This window comes from Psittacula echo, assembly GCF_963264785.1.
Source record: "Psittacula echo genome assembly, chromosome: 13".
NCBI classification, from domain to species: domain Eukaryota; kingdom Metazoa; phylum Chordata; class Aves; order Psittaciformes; family Psittacidae; genus Psittacula; species Psittacula echo.
Genome location: NC_137749.1, coordinates 1,449,835 through 1,468,850, shown reverse-complemented (window position 1 = coordinate 1,468,850; position 19,016 = coordinate 1,449,835). Strand labels below are relative to the sequence as shown.

Sequence of the window (19,016 nt, the reverse complement as noted above, 5' to 3'; positions counted from 1 at the left end):
GTCAGACTCTGCTCCAAGCCACAGGAGGATTTCCGTCTCTTCTGTAAGGCTCCGTCTCTGTGACAAACACCACTCCTCACTGACTCCATCTGCCTGCCTCGGATGGGGAAACATCCAGGAAACAGATTGCAAGCAATCAGTGCTTCATTCCCAAGGAGCTAGGATGCATTGGTTGCTGTGCTGCTGTCACATGGTGGTGGCGATGGCTAGAAGGTGCAAGGCAGGCATCTAACTCACAAAACCTAGTCTGTAGTGTATGGGATCCACTGTGTGCTATGGCAGGGACACAATAAATATTAGCCTTTTGGTTTTTAGGCATCAAGAGTACATGATTTTAATTACAGCTTATACCGAGTTGCATTCAGTTGGCAATTTGCTTGACACGGGACATTGTAAGCTGAAGAGCTGACCATGCAAGCACAACAGACTTAAGAAAACCCCTTCCTGCTAAACTTCAAATGGTATCGGGATCAAACACCTCTCAATACTGAAGTAAAGTCTTTATGAGTGTGAGCAGAGAGCAGCAGAGACACAACCGGCTTGGGTTCAACCCCAAGGTTCCTGCAGTTTGACACATGACATTGGCAGTGACAGGATGGTCAGCTCCCTGTGCTCCAGGGCTGGGTTTTGTGTGAAAGACCTTGCTCAAATCATTCATTCCTCCAGCAGGTTTCCGTGTCCCGTCATTCCTGTGATCCAGAGTTAGACCTGGTGACCCCTGCGGATTGAGATCCTCTCCCAACCATCTCCTGTCCCCATTCCCTCTGGCTGGACTCCTGTAAGCCACGGCCTTTGGTTTCAATGGGCAAGAAGCAGGAAGCCACAGCGGCCAGCAGGCAGCATCCACTGTAAACCACCAGTGTTAAATAGACTGAAGATTCCAGCATCACCTGCAGGAAAAAGGCAGAAGATAGAAACCAGCTCCCCTGGGCCCTGTCACAGAAGTAGAGGCACTGAGGTGGCAGCAGAGGTTTTAATTACAGTATTGGGAACGTGTTTAACATTGGCTGCTGCAGACTTCCTTTCCTCAGCGATAACACACAGCTATTAAACACTGACAAACCAGCGCCGTGAGGTGCTGCTGCCCTTATACATTAGGCAGGATTTAAGCAAATCCCAGGATCTTAAGCAAATCCTGGCCCTCTGCAGAGCCACTGGTTCTGACACCGTCCTGGCCCTGTGGAGCTGGGCTCCCCCAAACCCTTCTCTAGCTCCTGCCACGTCCCCTGAAGGTTGGTACCCTCCAGGTACCCGGGATCCCAAGAGAGAGGTGGCCTTGCACCACACAGGAACTCCCTGCCTCTCACAAACCCCATGGCCAGGTGCTGGCTTCCAAGGTGTCCTTACATCCATCCTGCAGCCCTGGCTGCTTGCTTATTCAGCCCCCAACATACGGAGCAATGGAGAAAGAGGCAAATCCAGGGATGAGCCTGAACTGTCCTCAAGGACCAGGCAACAACAGCCCTGCTTTAACGCATCACACACAGCTCGCCCTCGGTTTGGCCCCTGCATCAGAACAGCGGCTTCTCCCTCACCTCCTCTGCCTTGGGACCCAGGAGAAGGAAGGGTTTTTACCTGTGCAATGAAGGGGGTTACGAGGGCTCCCACTCGGGCCATTCCGCTGCATGTTCCCAGCCCCAGCGCACGCGTGGCTGTTGGATAAACCTGTGAGCAAAGCACCAGTCCATTAACACCAGTGGGAAGTTCTCTTCCCTCCAGCCTCCTAAATCAGTGGTACTCAATAAGTGGAACTACAGCGAGTTCTGTTAGGCAAGGACCATGAGATCTCCAGCTCATGTCTGGGGCAAGGTCCCTTGTGAAGAGGGCAGACAAAATGACTTTCCCACCATGTTCCCACTCCCCTTAAACATTCTCATTCCAGAAACAACCTCCTTACCTCCGGGGTGTAAACATAAGCAGCCTGAAATCCTCCTGAAATAAAAGCTCTCGCAATGAAGAGCAGCACGGTAAGAACGTTTCTGTGAGAACAGAAAGGAGAGCAGTGTTCGGGATGGGTCTGGACAATCTGTTTGTTTGACTTGGAGGCAAGTGCAATAAAAACGCTCAATTGCTCAGAACGACTTCGTTTGGGTTTTAATGAACCCTTTGTGTTTGTTTCTGGACCTTTGATACAACAATGATGCCAAACAATCTGCATTCCCGCAATCACATCAGTTCACCAAGTGCATCCATTCTTCCTGACAGCTGTGGCCTATTGAAATAAGCAGCAAATGCCTAAACGTAGCTAAATGAGCAAACCACATTCCATGTTATGAATGGTGCTAACAAAAAGATGGCACACAGGAAAAGGCAATGGGAGTACACCTTAAAAGCTGTTTAAAAGAGATGACCCTACAGACTGCCTGGATATTTGTGGCTTTGTGAGGTTTCTCATTCCAGGGTTCCTGTCCAGTGCCTGAACAGGGTTTCAAGTCACAGAGCTCTCCTCTGGCTGTCAGGTCACGTCCTTGTCCACCAGTCCCGAGGTACAGACGCTGTCACATGCATGTGGCATCAAGGCCAGATGCAGCCAGAGCAGCTGAATGAGAGCAGAGACTGGGCTTGGTTGTCAAGCACTGCCCTGGTGATGACTACTGTAGGTAGTGAATGGCAGAGAGCAGTGCATGAACCAGCTCCCGAGGCTCAGGACATCAGATCTGATTTAAAGTTGTCCAATGGTTCCCTCCTACTCAGATACAAGCTCCCATTTTGCCCTTTGGATCGCTCTGTCTGAAAGATCATAGAGAAGGATTTCTCCTCTCCTGCTTCTTTTAGTTTCCTTCCAAACTGGTGAGAAAACCTAACACCATCCTTAATGCTTCCTCCAGTCGAGCACGACCTCATGGCTTTGCAAGCCACCACTTCCAGTTCTGCCATAACCGAGAGAGAACACAGGTGACTCAGATGGACCCATTGCTCATCGTGTTTTCCTTACCTTCCAACGCAGAGAAACAGCAGAAGGCTGCAAAGGGAGAAGACAACAAAGGACAGGGCCATGGTTTTCTTGCGGCCTATCCGATCGATGATCCATAGTGTCACTAACACACCTGCGGAAGGACACAAGGTTGGGAAGGCAGCAGAGGTGGGAATGGAGATAGCTTTTCACATAGTCTGGCTACTTCAGGCTTGAAACGTTGTTCTCTCTCTCTTTAAAGCACTTTGCTGACAGAGGCATCAGGCAAAGCTTTGCCAGTGGATTGCTCCAGCTATGGGGACCACATGCAAACAGAAGCTCTGTGAGTCTTGTTCCATGGTCACATCCCCACTGGTCCACACATCCACACACTCAGGGGCTACAGGCTGATGTAGGAGCGAGCAATCAACTCTGACGTGTTAACCACTGCCCATTGCAGTGGTTACCAAAAGAGTGCTAAAATGCCTGCCTTCTGTCTCATTGGAATACCTTTTTGTTCAGCTTCTGAGCATCGCTCCCCTAATAAATCTTCCTACTGCCAGACTTAAGGGCTCGTTACAACTTAGTATTCTCTTTCCTGTGCTGCCATCACATTATTTCTCACCTGCTCCTCGATAAAGGAACCAGACCAAGCTCTCTAAGTCTCACACCGGTCAGTATTCTCTCATGTGCAACTTTTCCAGATCCCTTTAAAAGCTGATGTACAGCAAGCGTGGGGATAATTCAAGCAGCAGAGTTTCCAATGTCATACCCAGAGGTATCCCTGGTAATGTTTCTCTTATCTTAGTATGTATCAGGAGCAAATCAGTCCTGTCAGCTACAGCATCAGTCCAAGAGTACATACCCTCTTTCTGCCCACTGTCCACTGCCATGCTTCCCTGAACAACTGCTGTGCAGGACAGTCCTCCCATGTTAAGTAGCAATTATGCATATTCATCATAGACTTACAACTCTTCACCAGTGAAACGGCTTCTCTTTGAGCTGAAACTGTAACCCAGAACAGTGAAAATCACCTGGCCATTGCCCCACAGTGTTATTTCAGACAGCTTAATCCTGGGAGATCACCCTCTACATCTGAAGAGCCTGTGGGTACTCATTGTCTGTCAGACTGTCCATTGACACTCACTGAAATCGACTGAAAATCATCACTGAGATGGACACAGAGCTTTGGGAGCGAGTTCTCCATTGATTCACGCTGCCCACGATCCCTTTAAAATAGTTCTGGAAAGTCACTTATGGACCAAAGTTCAAGTGATTCTGCCCCTTTGATTTAATTGTTCCTCTTCCTCTGAAAGCCTGATCTGTTCTTTGGATGGGATCCATCGTCAGATGGGCCATTATGGCTTCACAAAGCAATTACTAGTGATTTATCTGTAGGGATCACACAGGCAGTGACAGGAGCTACAGCTGCTGCGCGTGCTGCAGTTACCAAGCAGTCCAAGCAAGGAGCTCCAGTGCTGCAGGAGATACAACCCTGGCATTAGGCCAGAGAGCAGAGCCCATTTCCCTGCTTGTTCCAGAGCCCATCCCAATCACATGGAGCCATTGGCAGTGAAGAACCAGCGCTCCCTATTGCCACTCACCAGGGAATTCGGAGAGGGTTGTCCAGAGCAGGTCAGTGTAGTCCTCCTCTGTCAGGTACTCACAGGCCAGGCTGCACTTTGCCTTAACTTCTTTCCTTTTACTGGATACTGTGGGAGGAAAAAGGAACAAACCAAGCCCTTCATGCCCTTCTCTGCTTACCTTCCTTTGCTCCTGCTATGTCTTTGCCACTCTTACTGCTGACACCCATGGAAGGGATGTACTGACAAGACCCTGCAGCACAGCACGTGTGTTCTACCTGGAGGATACAGCTGAACCTGAACAGTTTCTAATGGCGCTTGGGGCAGGATGTGACACCTCTGCAGCCAGCACTGTCACAGTGGAAGCTCACCCTTCCTCACCAGCTCTACACGCTCAGTCGGTTTTCAGTCCAGAGCTCATGCCAATGGGCAGAATTGACATCAATAATTCAGTTTATCCTGCACAAACCGGGATGTTAACACCTCAGCTGTACTTTGAGAGGACTCAATAACACTGTCGCTCTGTAAAACCAAGTATCTTTAATGGATGCATACTCCTTTGTGGAGGCTGACCAGAGCCAGGCCTCTCCAACAGGCAATACACCGGTGTACAAGCTTGGGATCGTGTCTTTGCCCAACACTATCCCTGTAATTTTCCAGCTATCAGACAGCCTGCACTAATTACAAGTGTTGTGAATGCAATCACACCTCCCCTGGGGGCTCAGACTCTTCCAGCCTCTTCTTAATGCAGCCAAAGCACTTTTGGTTTCTTTTGACTACAAAAACCTGCAACAAAACGGCAAGGCTTCCCCACCATCATCTTTCTTCCCAGCAGGGCATCACATCTTGAGGACCTGGGAGTTCCACAGCAGCTCTCTCCGAGCCTCTCAAATCTGGAACCTCACCTTTATCCCAACACTTCTTTCTCAAGAAGAAAGATACTTTGCTAACAGGGCTCCCTTGAAGGTTCTCATGCAGCTTTACACTTTGGGCTCACAGAGAGTGCAGGACCGCTCTGCAGTGTGCAGGGGATGAGGAAAAGGCCCCATCAGAAACATTTAAAACGAGTAACCCTTTAAGCAGCTCCCTCACAATTCCAGCTGGGAGCCACAGTCCTTTCCACACCGCACGAGGGGATCTGCTAAAAGACATTCGACCACTGACCGGGGTATGTTTAAGAGAAAGATGGAGCAGAACTCACTGCTGCAGACGTCTCCTGCTTGGAAGAACTCCGTAGTTAATAAAACTAACCCATAATACGAAAAAGCATTGGAAAACCTGCAAGGAAGAAAACAAGAGAGGAAGTCTCAGGTGGCCAAGCCTATAGGAAACACCATGAATCACAACTGAACCCACTGAGTGAGGGCTCCCACTAAGTGCTACCTCAAAGCTATTTCCTCTTAGCATTTAGAAAACGACTGGGCAATTAGATTGGGAATGCTACTGATGGGTGGGTTTATAAATCACAAATCAATACAGGTTGGGGCTTTTTTGCTGTGTTTTAGTGATGCTGTAAAACACCTCCATTAAAAAACCATTTAGGATTGTGCTGGCACTGGGCCGTTTATATTTGTTCTTACCATATAAACCAGAGTAACAACGTGGTCCATCTAAAATGAGGTGTAAAAAGGTCCCTCATTTTCCCTCGATCTTCCTGTTGAACAGAAGCAGAAGTCAGAGGGTCAGGACACTCACTGGCCCCGGACTGGAGGATGCAGAGTGGCAAGGGATAACACAACACACAGTCCTAGGCACTACATCTCGGGAGGAGCGTAGCCATAGAGTGAGCAACCCTGGAGCTGGGATCCAAGTAAAGAATTCCTCTGCCAAGGGGAATTCTCTAGGAGCAGAACACCACCAGAACCAGTTCCTGCACAGGGCACACACTGCTCCCCCCAAGGAGCCTGCCGGAACAAGGTGGGGCTGCAAAGAGCAGCGCACAGGTTGATGGGATCCATGCGGCCCAGGGCCAGCTCCTGTAAATCAGAGCAGCCCCTCAGGGCTTCTCCTGCAGGGGAAGGCAGTGAGGAGCCACAAGCAGCCCTCCTGCGAGCAGCCCCCTTTTGAACTGAGTGGAGGGCTCAGCCCATAGACTTGTGGTCCCACCCTGAAAACGAAACCATCCCAAGCTTGGCCCCTGTTCCTGCAGAGCCCATCGGCATCACCATCACTGAACCAAGCCTCTGTGAAACACCCAAGAGCTCAAATCCTCCCTGGTCCAGCCCTTAGAAAAGCAGACCTCCACCTCTGGTTAGTAAGAGGCAGGCTCCTGCCTAGCTTTACAGTTCTGCTCTCATTCAAATCTACAGGTTTTCCTCTGCTGCCCTTCCTCATGGGCCAGCTTTGTAACTTTCTTTTCTTATGGAAGTCTCTGTTCTGTGAAGCTGCTTTGTGTGGTGATGGGGTGCTGAAAAGTTGGCCATGTAAAGCTGAAAGGAAAAAGACCCCAGTGAATTCATACAGTAACACGTAGCTCAGAAGCAACAGCCTGAATCACTCCATGCATTAGGATGCAGCAGGAGCTTGCAGCTCTCCCACTGCAGAACATCAGGATTAGATCAAAAATGAGCTCGGGAGTCGAATTCCAGCTTGTCTCAGGAGCTCAGATCTTGGAATTCTGATCCGAGCTCTTCGGCAGCCTCAAGGTTTGATTCTCTTTAATCCCCAGGGCTCAGAGTGAGGTTAAAGAACATCGATGCTCACTTTAAAGGTCCTTTTCCCTTTCAGGATTTTCATGTGATTAAAACTGAGAAACCAACTCTTCCTCCCTGTGGCAAAGGCACAGACAAACACCTCTTCACTCCTGCTTCAGACACTACAATTCAACTTCACATTGATTATTGGCTTATAAGAACCGACATGAATGTAACCATTTCCCTGTATCCCACGCTGTTAATGTGCCTGTACATACCTGCCTGGAAATAATTAGCTTTCCCAGAGGCATCGGGGCTCCGTTTTCCGTTGCTATCCGCTTTAAAGTGGCAATTGCTTTCTCTTGATTTCCAGATAACACATCGTACCTGGCACTTTCTGGCAGCCACTAAGAGAGCAAAGCAGATCAGATGCGCAAGGATGGCAAGAACACAGCAATAAACACACTGGGGGGTTCCTTTGTGGGCTCCCAGTGGGAAAGCTCAGTGACTCCAGCACTAACCACATTACAGAGCTAACCTTTAAGAGCTCAGAGCCATCTTTAAGACCCAGCAAAACCTCCCTTTCACCAGGAAAGCAGAACTCCAGGCTGAAATCTTTCCCTTCTGTTACCTTAGGTTTATTCTTAAGAACCATTAGGCATTTTTGCAGGTTCTTTACATTATATCTCCTCATTAGGAAAGGCAAAGCATCCGCGACAGGATGCTCTGGGCATTCCCAAATGTGCATTTTTAAGCTCCTTTTAACAACAAGCACCTGTATAACTGGAGATATGTCTGAAAAACAATGTCAGTGGCTGAGGAACAATCAGAGCTGCTGAACAGCCTGACAAGGACACATATCTTTGAGGCAAGCGCATTACCTCACAGTGCACTGATGCTCAGGATTAACTCATATATGCCGTCTGTTAGAATCTGGCCTGCACTCTGCAGATTTTACCCCTGACTTGGGTGGGGGTTTTTAAGTGGGCAATAAGCATCAAAGTGATGATTTTGACACAAAGCAAGGAAATAGCAACGGCTTTTAGTGAAATGTTGATTCCACTGAGCATAGTTAGAACGAAGACACTAAACTGGGGAGGTTTCCAGGCCTGATTTGGTTTCATATAATCCCAGCCCACCATTGTCCTCCAGCAATGACAGTCACACAGACCCAGCTCTCTTTGGAAGGTTTTCAGTAGAACCCTGCTGAAACAACAGCACTTTTGCCACTATTTCAGCTGTTTCAAAGAAGACACCAACAGAGAGCTTAAAACCACCCTGATTTCCCTCAGTCACCTTGCAGGATCAGGTAGAGAAGTGATGGAACATGGATTTGTCCTTGACAGAATACCTACAAAACACAGGACAGCGAAGAGCAGAAGAGGGAGGGCAGAAAGAACGAGAAGCCAGCGCCAGCCAAGCGTGGGCATCACCACCACTGCTAGGAGGACTTCAAACACCGTCCCAATGGCCCAAAAGACCTGCCAAAGGGAAGAGAAACAGTCACAAACGAGAAGTGCTCTTCAGGCCTCCTGCTTTGCAGCGTTCCGAGACAGAGGAATGCCAGAGACATTTCAAACACGGGGCCCTGTATGGAAACAGAGTCCATTTTCAGAGGATTTGGTTAAGTGCTGCAGGAGCTGAAAGGTTCATTTCTGAAAGCCCCGCATCCTCTTTCTCTAGACACTCGTGTCGAGCTGTCGGTAGCTCCTCATAAGCAAGGGGCTCTTCACATGGTGTTTCTACAGCAAAATTCCTGTTAATTTATGTGTCTCTGGGTATTATTCCCAGCAACCACCATGAGATTTATGGTATTAGTTTTCCTTACCAAAACCAAGCTACCAAAGCCACAGAGTTTGGCCCGGAGATGAAAGAAGGAATTGATACCTTCACAGCAAATAATGGAGCTGGCATTCTCTTGCATATCCTGCCCGTATCTAAAGGATTATTCCCCTTTAGATTATGAACCCACTTAGCTCATTATTTAACCCTCAGAATATACTTCTAACCCAAGGCTGCTCAGAGGCAGCCAAACTGGAGTAATTCAGCTACTGAATCCTGTTTATGAAGTGTTAGTCAACCCAATGGAGGCCTTGCCAGCAGGTAGCTCAGAGACTGGGTTTGCATTGAGCTGGTTGAATGGGGTAGGTTTTCCACAAGGATGCTCCTCAGCAGCACCGTTCTCTGCCCCTCCCACCATTCATTACAGGTTTGTGAATTTTGCCTGGAAGTATTTATAGGGCCAAATTCTGCTCTCTGTGACTTTGATGCATTTGGATTGAATATGGGGAGCTGAATTTAGCCCTGCACTTACTGAACACTCAGTTCTCCACTCTTCATTACTGAGTTCAGATTAATTTCCCCATGAAATTAGGTGACATCCAAATGCCCCCCTGTGCAAACAGCAGTAACTCACCCAGCACTGGGCGCAAGTCAAGGTACAGAGAGTGGAGTGTCACATGAATGCCTTATGCTGCTTTGGACCTGAGCTACCACTAGTGCATGGTGCAACCTCAGCTCCACACTCACTTGGCCAAGCAAGATTTGACTGCAGCTGCAGGGGATGTTTCTGGTCAGTAGGACTGAATGGATGTAACCAACAGCAGAATTTGTCCCTCTGGGGACACAGTCACACTGCTCACCTCTATTAATAGAATGCATTTTGCTCTGGCTTTCATTGGCAGGAATTCGGCATATAAGGTTACCCTGCAAAGAGGGAACATTGAGAGAAATGTCAGGCTAGCACAGAGAGAAATGGCACGATAGCACAGCTTCAAACATGCCCTTTGCCTTTGAATACAATTGCCAAGCCCACAGCAGTACCACAAACCCCTTTAGTTCATCACTGCGATGGAGGGCAGGGTTTCCTCTGCTTGTGTGATTCTGTGACCCTGTAGCTGTTAGCTAAATGCAGCAGCTCTTGCTGCATGTTTTCACAACCCTGCTGTGCCCTGGGACAGGCATTATAACGGTTCCGTGTGATCCACCAGCATCCAACACTAACTCTTGCTGTGTGAAGTGTTTCTTCAGGGCTTCACAACTGATGCGATCTTTCACACCAGTCTGCGCTGCCGGGTTAGTGTTCTCCATTCAAGACGTTCAAGGTCTGCTCCTGTTACTGGTATAAAAGCATTTGCATTCTTTTCTTGTGGGGCTTCAAAAAGGAATCCTCTCCCTCTGCAGAGCCTTTGTTTCATGACTGTGCCAAAGAGGAATGGTGCAGCTTCTCTGGGAGTGCTTCCTGAGGACGAACACGAGGGCCAGCAGCCAGCCAGGGCTCTCTTGTCTTCTTCAAACTGCCTGGGAAGACTTGGTCGCTCTTTGCTCCTCCTCTTTGCATTCCATTGGCTCATCCTGTTCCTGCTCCTGAGCTCCTCAGGCTTTCTTTGATGCCTGTGACAAAACTCCTGCAAACTTCACAAATGGGGGATTGATCTCCTAGTAGCTTCCTAGAACTCGGTTTGTTAAAGCTTCACACAGCATTATATCAAATCAGTGCTGAGAGAAGGAATTAAAATCACATCATGAAACTAGAGCAGTCCCTGGATATCACAGCAGGAAACAGGAGCTGGTTAATGCTGTACAGACCTGTTTTCTTAAGATAATACTCCATACTGGTATTACAGTTAGAACAAGAAGCTAATGGAATCCACCCTGAGTTGTGTAACTGGCTCTTCTTTGTCTCTCATTAAGTCCTGTAGCCTTTGTGTGTTACCTGCCCTCCGTAAAGCAGCAGAGGCTGGGCTGAGGCTGTTCACCAGGGGCTCTGCGGAACCTCACTAATAGGTGTTTGCAGTACAAGGTGTTATTGCTTTGTCCTTGTTCTCCTGCCTCATTCCAGTTGTGCTCAGTGGGAGCTGCATGGCAGAACCTGCCTCACCGTTGGTCAGCACGCAGCAGGCAAAGGACTTCCCTATTGTACGAACACGTTACACCCTGTGCAGCTGCTAAAGGGGAGCAGGAGAGCAGTAAGGAAAAGTAATAATGCCGTGATGTTCCATCTCAGCTCTGAATCTTTGATGTGGGAATGGCAATAGAAAAGGCAGGATATTGACTTGTCTCGAGGAGAAGTCTATGAGCCATCAATCAAAGCTAGACTCTGACTATTCTGAAATAGCACCTCCATGGGGCAAAATATCCATTATTAATAAGGATAAAAGACTACATGGAGAGGAAGTGGCTATACTCTTCCCTTTACATTTATAATAAAAAGCCTAGAACAGAGCTATTTATTCCAGGTGGAAAATTTAGGGATCCTCCTCTTCAGTGAATGGACTGACACAGTAACAGAGGAATGCCCTGATGCTACCTTTACATTAGGTATCTTCAGTGCTCCAGCTTCAGGCTCAGTGGGTTTGGAATTCCACTCAGGATCAGACATGGAAGTTCAGGCTCTGACCGAACAATAACCTGCAGTTCTACAACCCAGAGTAAGGGCTCAGCTCTACCCTATGGAATTTAGGGCACAATCTATGCTGCAGCAAGAGCGTGTTGTCCCTTATGGACCCTGCCTGTAGGATGTAGCAATGCACAGATACAAAATGCTGTCTGTTGTTTTACCCACTTCAAGGTGGCCTCTTTGGGCCTCTCATTTTCAACATGCGAGAATGAGAGAAGCTTAAAAGGACTTAAGGCATATAACATCACACAGTTAGGAACCCTGCTTGTTCACACAGAAGTCTGTAAATCCGACCCACCTCAGTGAGGTATTAGATTAGGTTCAAAGCCTTCTCAGAGTTTAATATATTAGTTCCAAGATACTTAGAATAGAGTGGGTTTGGGACAACTGAACAGACACATGGCTGCAATTTAACATTGAGCATCTATAAAAACACATAGAAAAGAGAAAGTGTGGATGGTGAATATTTACTTACGACTGCGGCACTCCTCCAATCCCAAAGCCCACCAGGCCCCGCAGCACCAGGATCCAGCTGTACACCGGTGCGAAACCACTGAGGATCCCATAGTAGAGTGTCCATAAGACGCTGATCTTTAGGCCCTGTATTTAACAACCAAGCACGAGGAGGTGAGTTTCTGCTGCAACACAAAGTGACAAAATGCAAAGCAGAGCCTCAAATTCCCTTTATTTAAAGGGAGGTTTGTTCTGCTCTGTTTAAGGCATGCAGACTATGACATCTGTCACCATCATGCACTGAAATACCCACGCTAGAAACATCGGAACGTATTGGAGTAGGAGCTGAAGCCTTACTGTTTTCCTCCCATACTGGTCTGAGATGTTTCCCCAGAGGGTGGAGCTGGACATCATTCCCACAAACACCACCTATGAAGCAGAGAAAAAACCTTCCCCTTAACCACAAGGCAAGTGCAAATATCCATGTGACAGCAAAGAGAATACATGATCTGAATGGGTTTAAACCTACTGAACAGCATCAACTTAACACAACACAAATGGCACCAATAGCTAAAGTGGCATATACTGCGAGAAGGCTCCCCAGACTGGTTGTCTCATCCCTAAGGGCATTGCATGTTTCTAACATCAAAGCATCCTACTTGGAGGTGGTATTATAAGAGCTCTGCTTGCAAAGATCACTGGATGATGCCCCTCAAACAGTGATTGCTTGTGCTCTCTCACAGCTCCCTGTGTGTCTATGTGCAAGGAAGATGAAGTGTGGTGAGAGAGAAAGCTTTTCAAGAAAGATGGAAAACTTTACCAATCTTTGTTCAATTAATCAAATTATTTGACTTTTAGGATGAGGCTGAGTCAATTACATGAAACTTTGAACCCAAAACTTGCAGAATTTCCTCAGTTCTCACTGAGTTTCATTTCTTCAACCTCTGACTTTCAAAAGGGACTCCTAGATTCTTCCAAACCAAAGGCAATCCAAAAGGCCGTGAACAGATTTAACCCTGGGATACAAAGCATGACGTCTGCATAACAATGAGTGCAAAAACCTTACAGAATACAGGAGCTGTCAGCTATTTTTCCTACCGATGTGAGCAATGCAACCTGCCAGCTCGGTAATCGCCACTCACAATGAAGCTGAGGAGCTAGGATACTTAAAATCATCATTTCCATAGCATCTGCCATCTAGAGAGGTGAAAAAGAAACAAGAATTAGATTGACACAGCAGCCAATAATAAACCTTCTTGAAATGAACCCTGTTTCTGCCCTGTGCCATCCCCACCCTGCAGGTGAAGCAGGATAGGCTCAGTGGACGTACACAGCGTAGAGAAACAACACTGAGGTTCTAACTGACATCATGCAATTGACTTTGATAACAATTACTTGCCCATGCTAATCCGGTAATAACAGAGAGCTTCCACTGGAACTTTCCAAACCCAATGGCTTCCACCGCATCTTCCACCAGGAAAGTATCTAGAAAGAGAACAATTCCAGTGCAGAAGTGCATTCCTTTCCTTGCGGAGCCATCCCTTGAGACAGGATTTGCTGCGAATGCAATTACTGGGCACTCTACTGAGATCTAAAATATATAACAGAGAGCTTCTTAGCTTTATACAGTTCCCAGTCAAGAAAAGCTCTATGTTCTTCAGGCATTATGATACACACATATGGTATGTACAGGTTGACATTCAGGTTGTCTAAACCAATTTAAGTCTCAAGGCTTTAACCCCTCCAGCAGTTTAACAAGTACGTTTGACACAGCAAAGCCCACAGCTGGACATCCTCACAAAGCAATAGAGAAAACCACAAACCATCTCAAACAAACTAACTGCTAAAACCAAGCAGAGATGTCACAAGACCCCCAGTCTGTGACTTGAGCCCAGGCATTCCACATGAGGGCACTGAAGCTCTGCACCACTGTAGCATCACTTGTACTTCTGCAGGCACTGTGCCAGCTGAAAGTCTCCATAGAACTGCAGAGTTGATGCCCTGAGTCTTTTGAGAAAATCACTGAGCTCATGCCAGGTTATTCTGGCTTCCCATTGCATCAATACGTTCATAAATGAGTCCCTGGGAAAAGTCATCCTACAAAATGTTAGCATTCCTAAGGGAAAACCAACACTTCTCTTCTGAATCGGTGGTGCCTTCAGGGCAGCCAGCACTGCTCTGCTGGGTGCAAGGAGAGGCTTGGGATGTGCATTCATTCGGTCCCTCTTGTCCTCTAGGCAAGGAGGAGGCAGGAGCACTGCAGAGGCTTCATGCTCAGCCTTAAGGTGAGCCACGTGTAAACCTGGCATTGTTTAAGGAGCTCTGATCAGCTCCAAAGGAACCTAAGTCAAACCTCCTGTACGAAAGAGGCGGTGACAATGGGACACACAACTCCTTCAAAGGGCCTATTACTGCTAATACCAAACCAAACCACACGAAGCATCCCTCAGAGATCGAGGTAACTAAAACATGGGTTTCAGGTGTAACATCGTTTGCCTGTGTTATTGTTATCTTCTTCTATCTGGAGATCTTTAACATCTCTAAACCCAGAGGATTATCCTGGTCGCAACATGACCGCAATGAAGAGGCCAAACCCCACAGGAGAACAGAAACCTACTCACCATCAGTCGGGTTGGCAAATTCCTTTGGCACTGCAGCTCCATCCTCCAGCTCAATCGGCTCTAGCTCCGTCCGAACACCCTCAATCTGAATTTCATGTTCTCCTGAAATGACATCCTCATCCGACCTCGAACTCTCCCCAGTGCGGCGAAACTTGACCACCCTAAGAACACACAGACAAGGATTCATGCTTCAGTGGGTCTTTTCCAGATCATCATAGAACCATGGAATGGTTTGGGTTGCAGGGATCTTAAAGCTCCTCCAGCTCCAACCCCTGCCACGGGCAGGGACCCCTTCCACTGGAGCAGCTTGCTCCAAGCCCCTGTGTCCAACCTGGCCTTGAACACTGCCAGGGATGGGGCAGCCACAGCTTCTCTGGGCACCCTGGGCCAGCGCCTCAGCACCCTCACAGGGAAGAGCTTCTGCCTAAGAGCTCATCTCAGTCTCCCCTCTGGCAAGTTAAAGCCATTGCCCCTTACACATCAGTGTAACTCTCACCTGGGACACTGACAGTTCCTTGGGCTTCAGTGAAAGAGTTCTTTGGAAATAGATAGAGTGAGTCCTGCTACTGCCTCTTCTGACTTCCAACACCCGAGCATTTAATTCTATGACAGAGTAGCAGACAGCCTCTTGAACTACAGCTTAATCCTTTGGTTTAAGGGTCAGCAAAACGAAACTATCGGCGTCCTTGCCAAGTGCAGCTGCAGCAAAGCGACAGGGAATGACATTGGTAAGGGTGAGCTGAAAGACTTTTCCTGCTTGGCAAGATCGCAACTCCTACTTTCTCTTACAAGCTCTGGTGACAATTCATATTCAATATAAGGACAAAGTGATGGGCTATCTCCTCCTGTAAATGGACCTTGGTCCAGTGGTGAACAAGAGGATGGAGGAATGAACACCTCGGTCATCCTCAGTTACAAAGAGAAGTCTTGGCCGCCACCAGCCATTCAGCCCAGTTTAGGATTGCACTCTGGTACAAACACAGTGATACAAACCAGCATCCTCAGGTCCTGGCACATGTATGCAGGATTTCCATGACCCCCTCCCATCTGGGGAGCTGCACACACTCACTAATGATATTCTGGCAGTAACCTGGATGGAGAGAGCAGCCCATTGACCATTTGGTGAGGTTCTCACCTTTAGAACAAGCTGCTTTGCTGGCTTTGAGATGACGGGGGTGATTCCTTCAGCTAAACAGGGCATTCCAAGACCTGCATGGGGCAACTACTCCTTGTGCCACTTAGCAATGCTCTATCTGCAGCAGGGAACTGGAAGCTTTTCTCTGACCTCTACATCTTGGCAGCCAAACAAGAGAGCCACAAACTGTGTTTTCTAAGGTGACGTTTGAAGGTCTCAGACAGAAGAACGCAGAACAAAACCTCAGGCCTCTTTGAAGTGAACAAGAAAGCGCCACTGACTGCAGTGAAGCTGGGGCTTATCTCAGGTTCTCACTGAGGTGTGCAGGCATCCTCCACTCACTTAAGAGATAAACAAGGAAGCTCCTCTGGGTTCAGGTTCTTATTTGGCTCTATTGATAAACTCAAGTTTAAATTCTCTTGGGTTTTAAACCCCAGCTCTCATGGTTTGGAGTTTCTTTTGCTGACCCTATAGGACAAACACAAGTAATCATCACTCTCACCTTAAAACTGAAGACACAATCCTCATACGACCTCCAAAACACACCGTCTCAGCAAGCACACACTGAAACGTGGCTGCCCACAAATGACCTTTCTATTACAAAGAGCAATTAATATCCAAGTCCCATTCATACCTGGTTTAACTACACAGGATGCAAACTTCTCTACATGTGTTTTTTAACGGGATGACTATTACTGTAACTCAGCAGCTGGGTGCAAAGCTCACGGAAGAGATGGACACCTTTTCCCTGGATTTAGGAGGTCTGAAGTGCTGTCACTCCATGGGATATGCCTGGAAGTCATTCATACAACCTACACTGGCAGCTGCTCTAAGCCACAGGCAAAATAAAGGTGCCAACAAAATCCTTCTGGATTCTAAAGCACCCGATCAGAACCCCCCTGTATTTTGTGTTCGAAGTGGACTTTCGGAGCTGACCATGCTGGAGATGGTGGCTCCAGACGCTATACAAGTGACTGACCTGAAAGCTGTAAGCACTCCAAACGCAGCGTGAGCACAGCGCTCTCCGGCCACATTCCCCGTCACAGCAAACACAAATACATGTTCAGCACTTAGGAACTTATGAGGCAAATTGACACAAATGAAGAAAGCAGCACCCAGCGGCATTGACTGCTCCATCCCCGCAGGATTCCTGGCAGCTGAGATGTCGGAGAGAGCTGCATTTGTTTGAGTACATCTCATCACACCCACAGCTTTCTGTGGGTTATTGAGAAAATGAGAATTGGGGAAAATGGCCTCAGGAAATCCTGGTTCATTCCTTCCACTGCCCAGCTGACAGCACCCAAACCAAGGATCTGAAAACAACCGGAGCTCCGGTCCTGTTCCCCAACTTACTGGGAATGTTATGGGACACTTCGCTCCGTCATTGACATGAGCTCATTAATATTTCAAATCGACTTTAAGCATTAATTCCCTGCCTCGAAGTGAATGATTTATGGATAGGAATATGCTTTAAAGCACCTGATAATGGAGCATTAGGAGAACTGTTTTTAAAGGAAGCATTTTGCATTCCTGAGGAGGAAAGGAAATGCTGGTGTGAAGAGGCTTTTATCACCTTTCTGCACAGATCCAGCAACCACATCCCAACAGCAGAGAGTTCTCGGGAATACCAGCATCTTCCTGGTGCAGCAATGTTGGCTTCCCCGAGACATGCAGTGGGCAAATATCGGTGGTACTCACTCCAAAGACACCTCTGCAAAAGGGCTCTGAGCTGCCATCAGTTCATGGCATGAAGGAGGCAGCCGAGAAGATGCCTTCCCCAGCACAGCGTTATTTATGGATGCAATCCACCTTGCAAATGCAATGGGAATGCTTCCTTCCAGATAAAACCCTTTGGGGCTCCCGTGGTTTTATCCCACCCCTTCCCATTTCTACCACCACCAAGTTGGTGCAAAAAATGAAGCTTGAGTGGGTTTATGTAACGAAAGGATCCCTGCGTGCCCCCGGGATGCTGAACCCGGGCAGCTGCACAAGGAAAATGGCCTGCTTCCCGGGGCCTAAGGCACTGCCTCGGGATAATGCTCGGGAAAACCGCCGGGATTCCCAATCCCCCCGCAGCCCGCTCGGAGACCCCGCGCATCCCGCTCCCCTGCCGCCGCTACTCACGGCAGCTGTCTGAGCTGGAATAAATCATCCTCCATTGCCGGGCTGCGTCTGCGGGCGCTGCTCTCATCGCTCCCGCATGGCGGGGCTGGCTGGGGCTGCGGGAGGCGGCTGGACAGCTCCGGCGGCGGCACCGCACCGCGCGGCGCGGGAGCGGCTCCGCTCCGCTCAACCCAGCTCGGCTCCGTCTGGCTCAGCCCGGCTCGGTTCCGCGCAGCCTGGCTCCGCTCGGCTCAGCCCGGCTCGGTTCCGCCCGGCTCGGTTCGGCGCAGCCTGGCTCCGCCCGGCTCAGCCCGGCTCGGTTCCGCCCGGCTCGGTTCGGCGCAGCCTGGCTCCGCTCGGCTCAGCCCGGCTCGGTTCCGCCCGGCTCGGTTCGGCACAGCCTGGCTCCGCCCGGTTCAGCCCGGCTCGGTTCGGCGCAGCCTGACTCCTCCCGGCTCAGCCCGGCACGGCTCGGCTCGGCTATATGTGGCTCGTCCCAGCTCGGTGCGGCTCAGCCTGGCCCCGGCCGGCTCGGCCCTGCCGGGCACTACACGGCTCGGCTCGGCTCGGCACGGCTCGGCTCGGCACGGCACGGCTCGGCTCGGCACGGCTCGGCTCGGCTCGGCACGGCTCGGCACGGCTCGGCTCGGCACGGCTCGGCTCGGCTCGGCACGGCTCGGCACGGCTCGGCTCGGCACGGCTCGGCTCGGCTCGGCACGGCACGGCTCGGCTCGGCACGGCTCGGCTCGGCCCGACCCGGCAGCCAGCCTTGGCCCGTCAGGCAGCCGACGGTCCCTGTCCTGGTCCCGGTCCCTGCCCCGCTGGCTGCCAGCCGGGCTCCCGGCTCAGAGCTGGTCCTCACCCCCTCGGGGCTCAGCCAGTGCCGGCCGCGCATTGGCGGGAGTGAGCCCGGGAGGAACGGAAGGGGCCGGGGAAAGCCGAGCCGATTGGGATGCACCCGCTCCCAGGGGGGCAGCGAGGGCTCTCCCGGGGACACTGCAGGACACCGGGAAGGGCCTCGCAGAAAACCCCGTTATCACAGAGCGCGGGGATGGATCCTGCAGGTGAGCTGCAAGAGGCCACAGAGCGCCCAGTGCCTAAAGGGGCTGCAGGAAACCTGGAGAGGGGCTTTGGGCAAATCGGGATCAGGAAGAGGTTTGGCCTGAGCTCAGACGCATCAAACAGGCTTCAGCTGG

General features: G+C 49.5%; 1 protein-coding gene across 1 annotated transcript; it reads right to left on the bottom strand.

The window, feature by feature from the left end:
* Nucleotides 1–683: 683 nt before the first annotated feature.
* On the bottom strand, nucleotides 684–17,876 carry SVOP (SV2 related protein; the record flags this gene model as incomplete). Its single annotated transcript, XM_080628533.1, has 16 exons — nucleotides 684–890; nucleotides 1,576–1,665; nucleotides 1,898–1,979; nucleotides 2,936–3,047; nucleotides 4,498–4,605; nucleotides 5,678–5,754; nucleotides 6,057–6,130; nucleotides 7,388–7,516; nucleotides 8,465–8,590; nucleotides 9,752–9,815; nucleotides 11,984–12,108; nucleotides 12,319–12,390; nucleotides 13,060–13,158; nucleotides 13,361–13,446; nucleotides 14,583–14,743; nucleotides 17,842–17,876. 16 exons carry the CDS (start codon nucleotides 17,874–17,876, stop codon nucleotides 684–686), a joined length of 1,647 nt encoding a protein of 548 aa, XP_080484659.1.
* Between the last annotated feature and the right edge of the window lie 1,140 nt (nucleotides 17,877–19,016).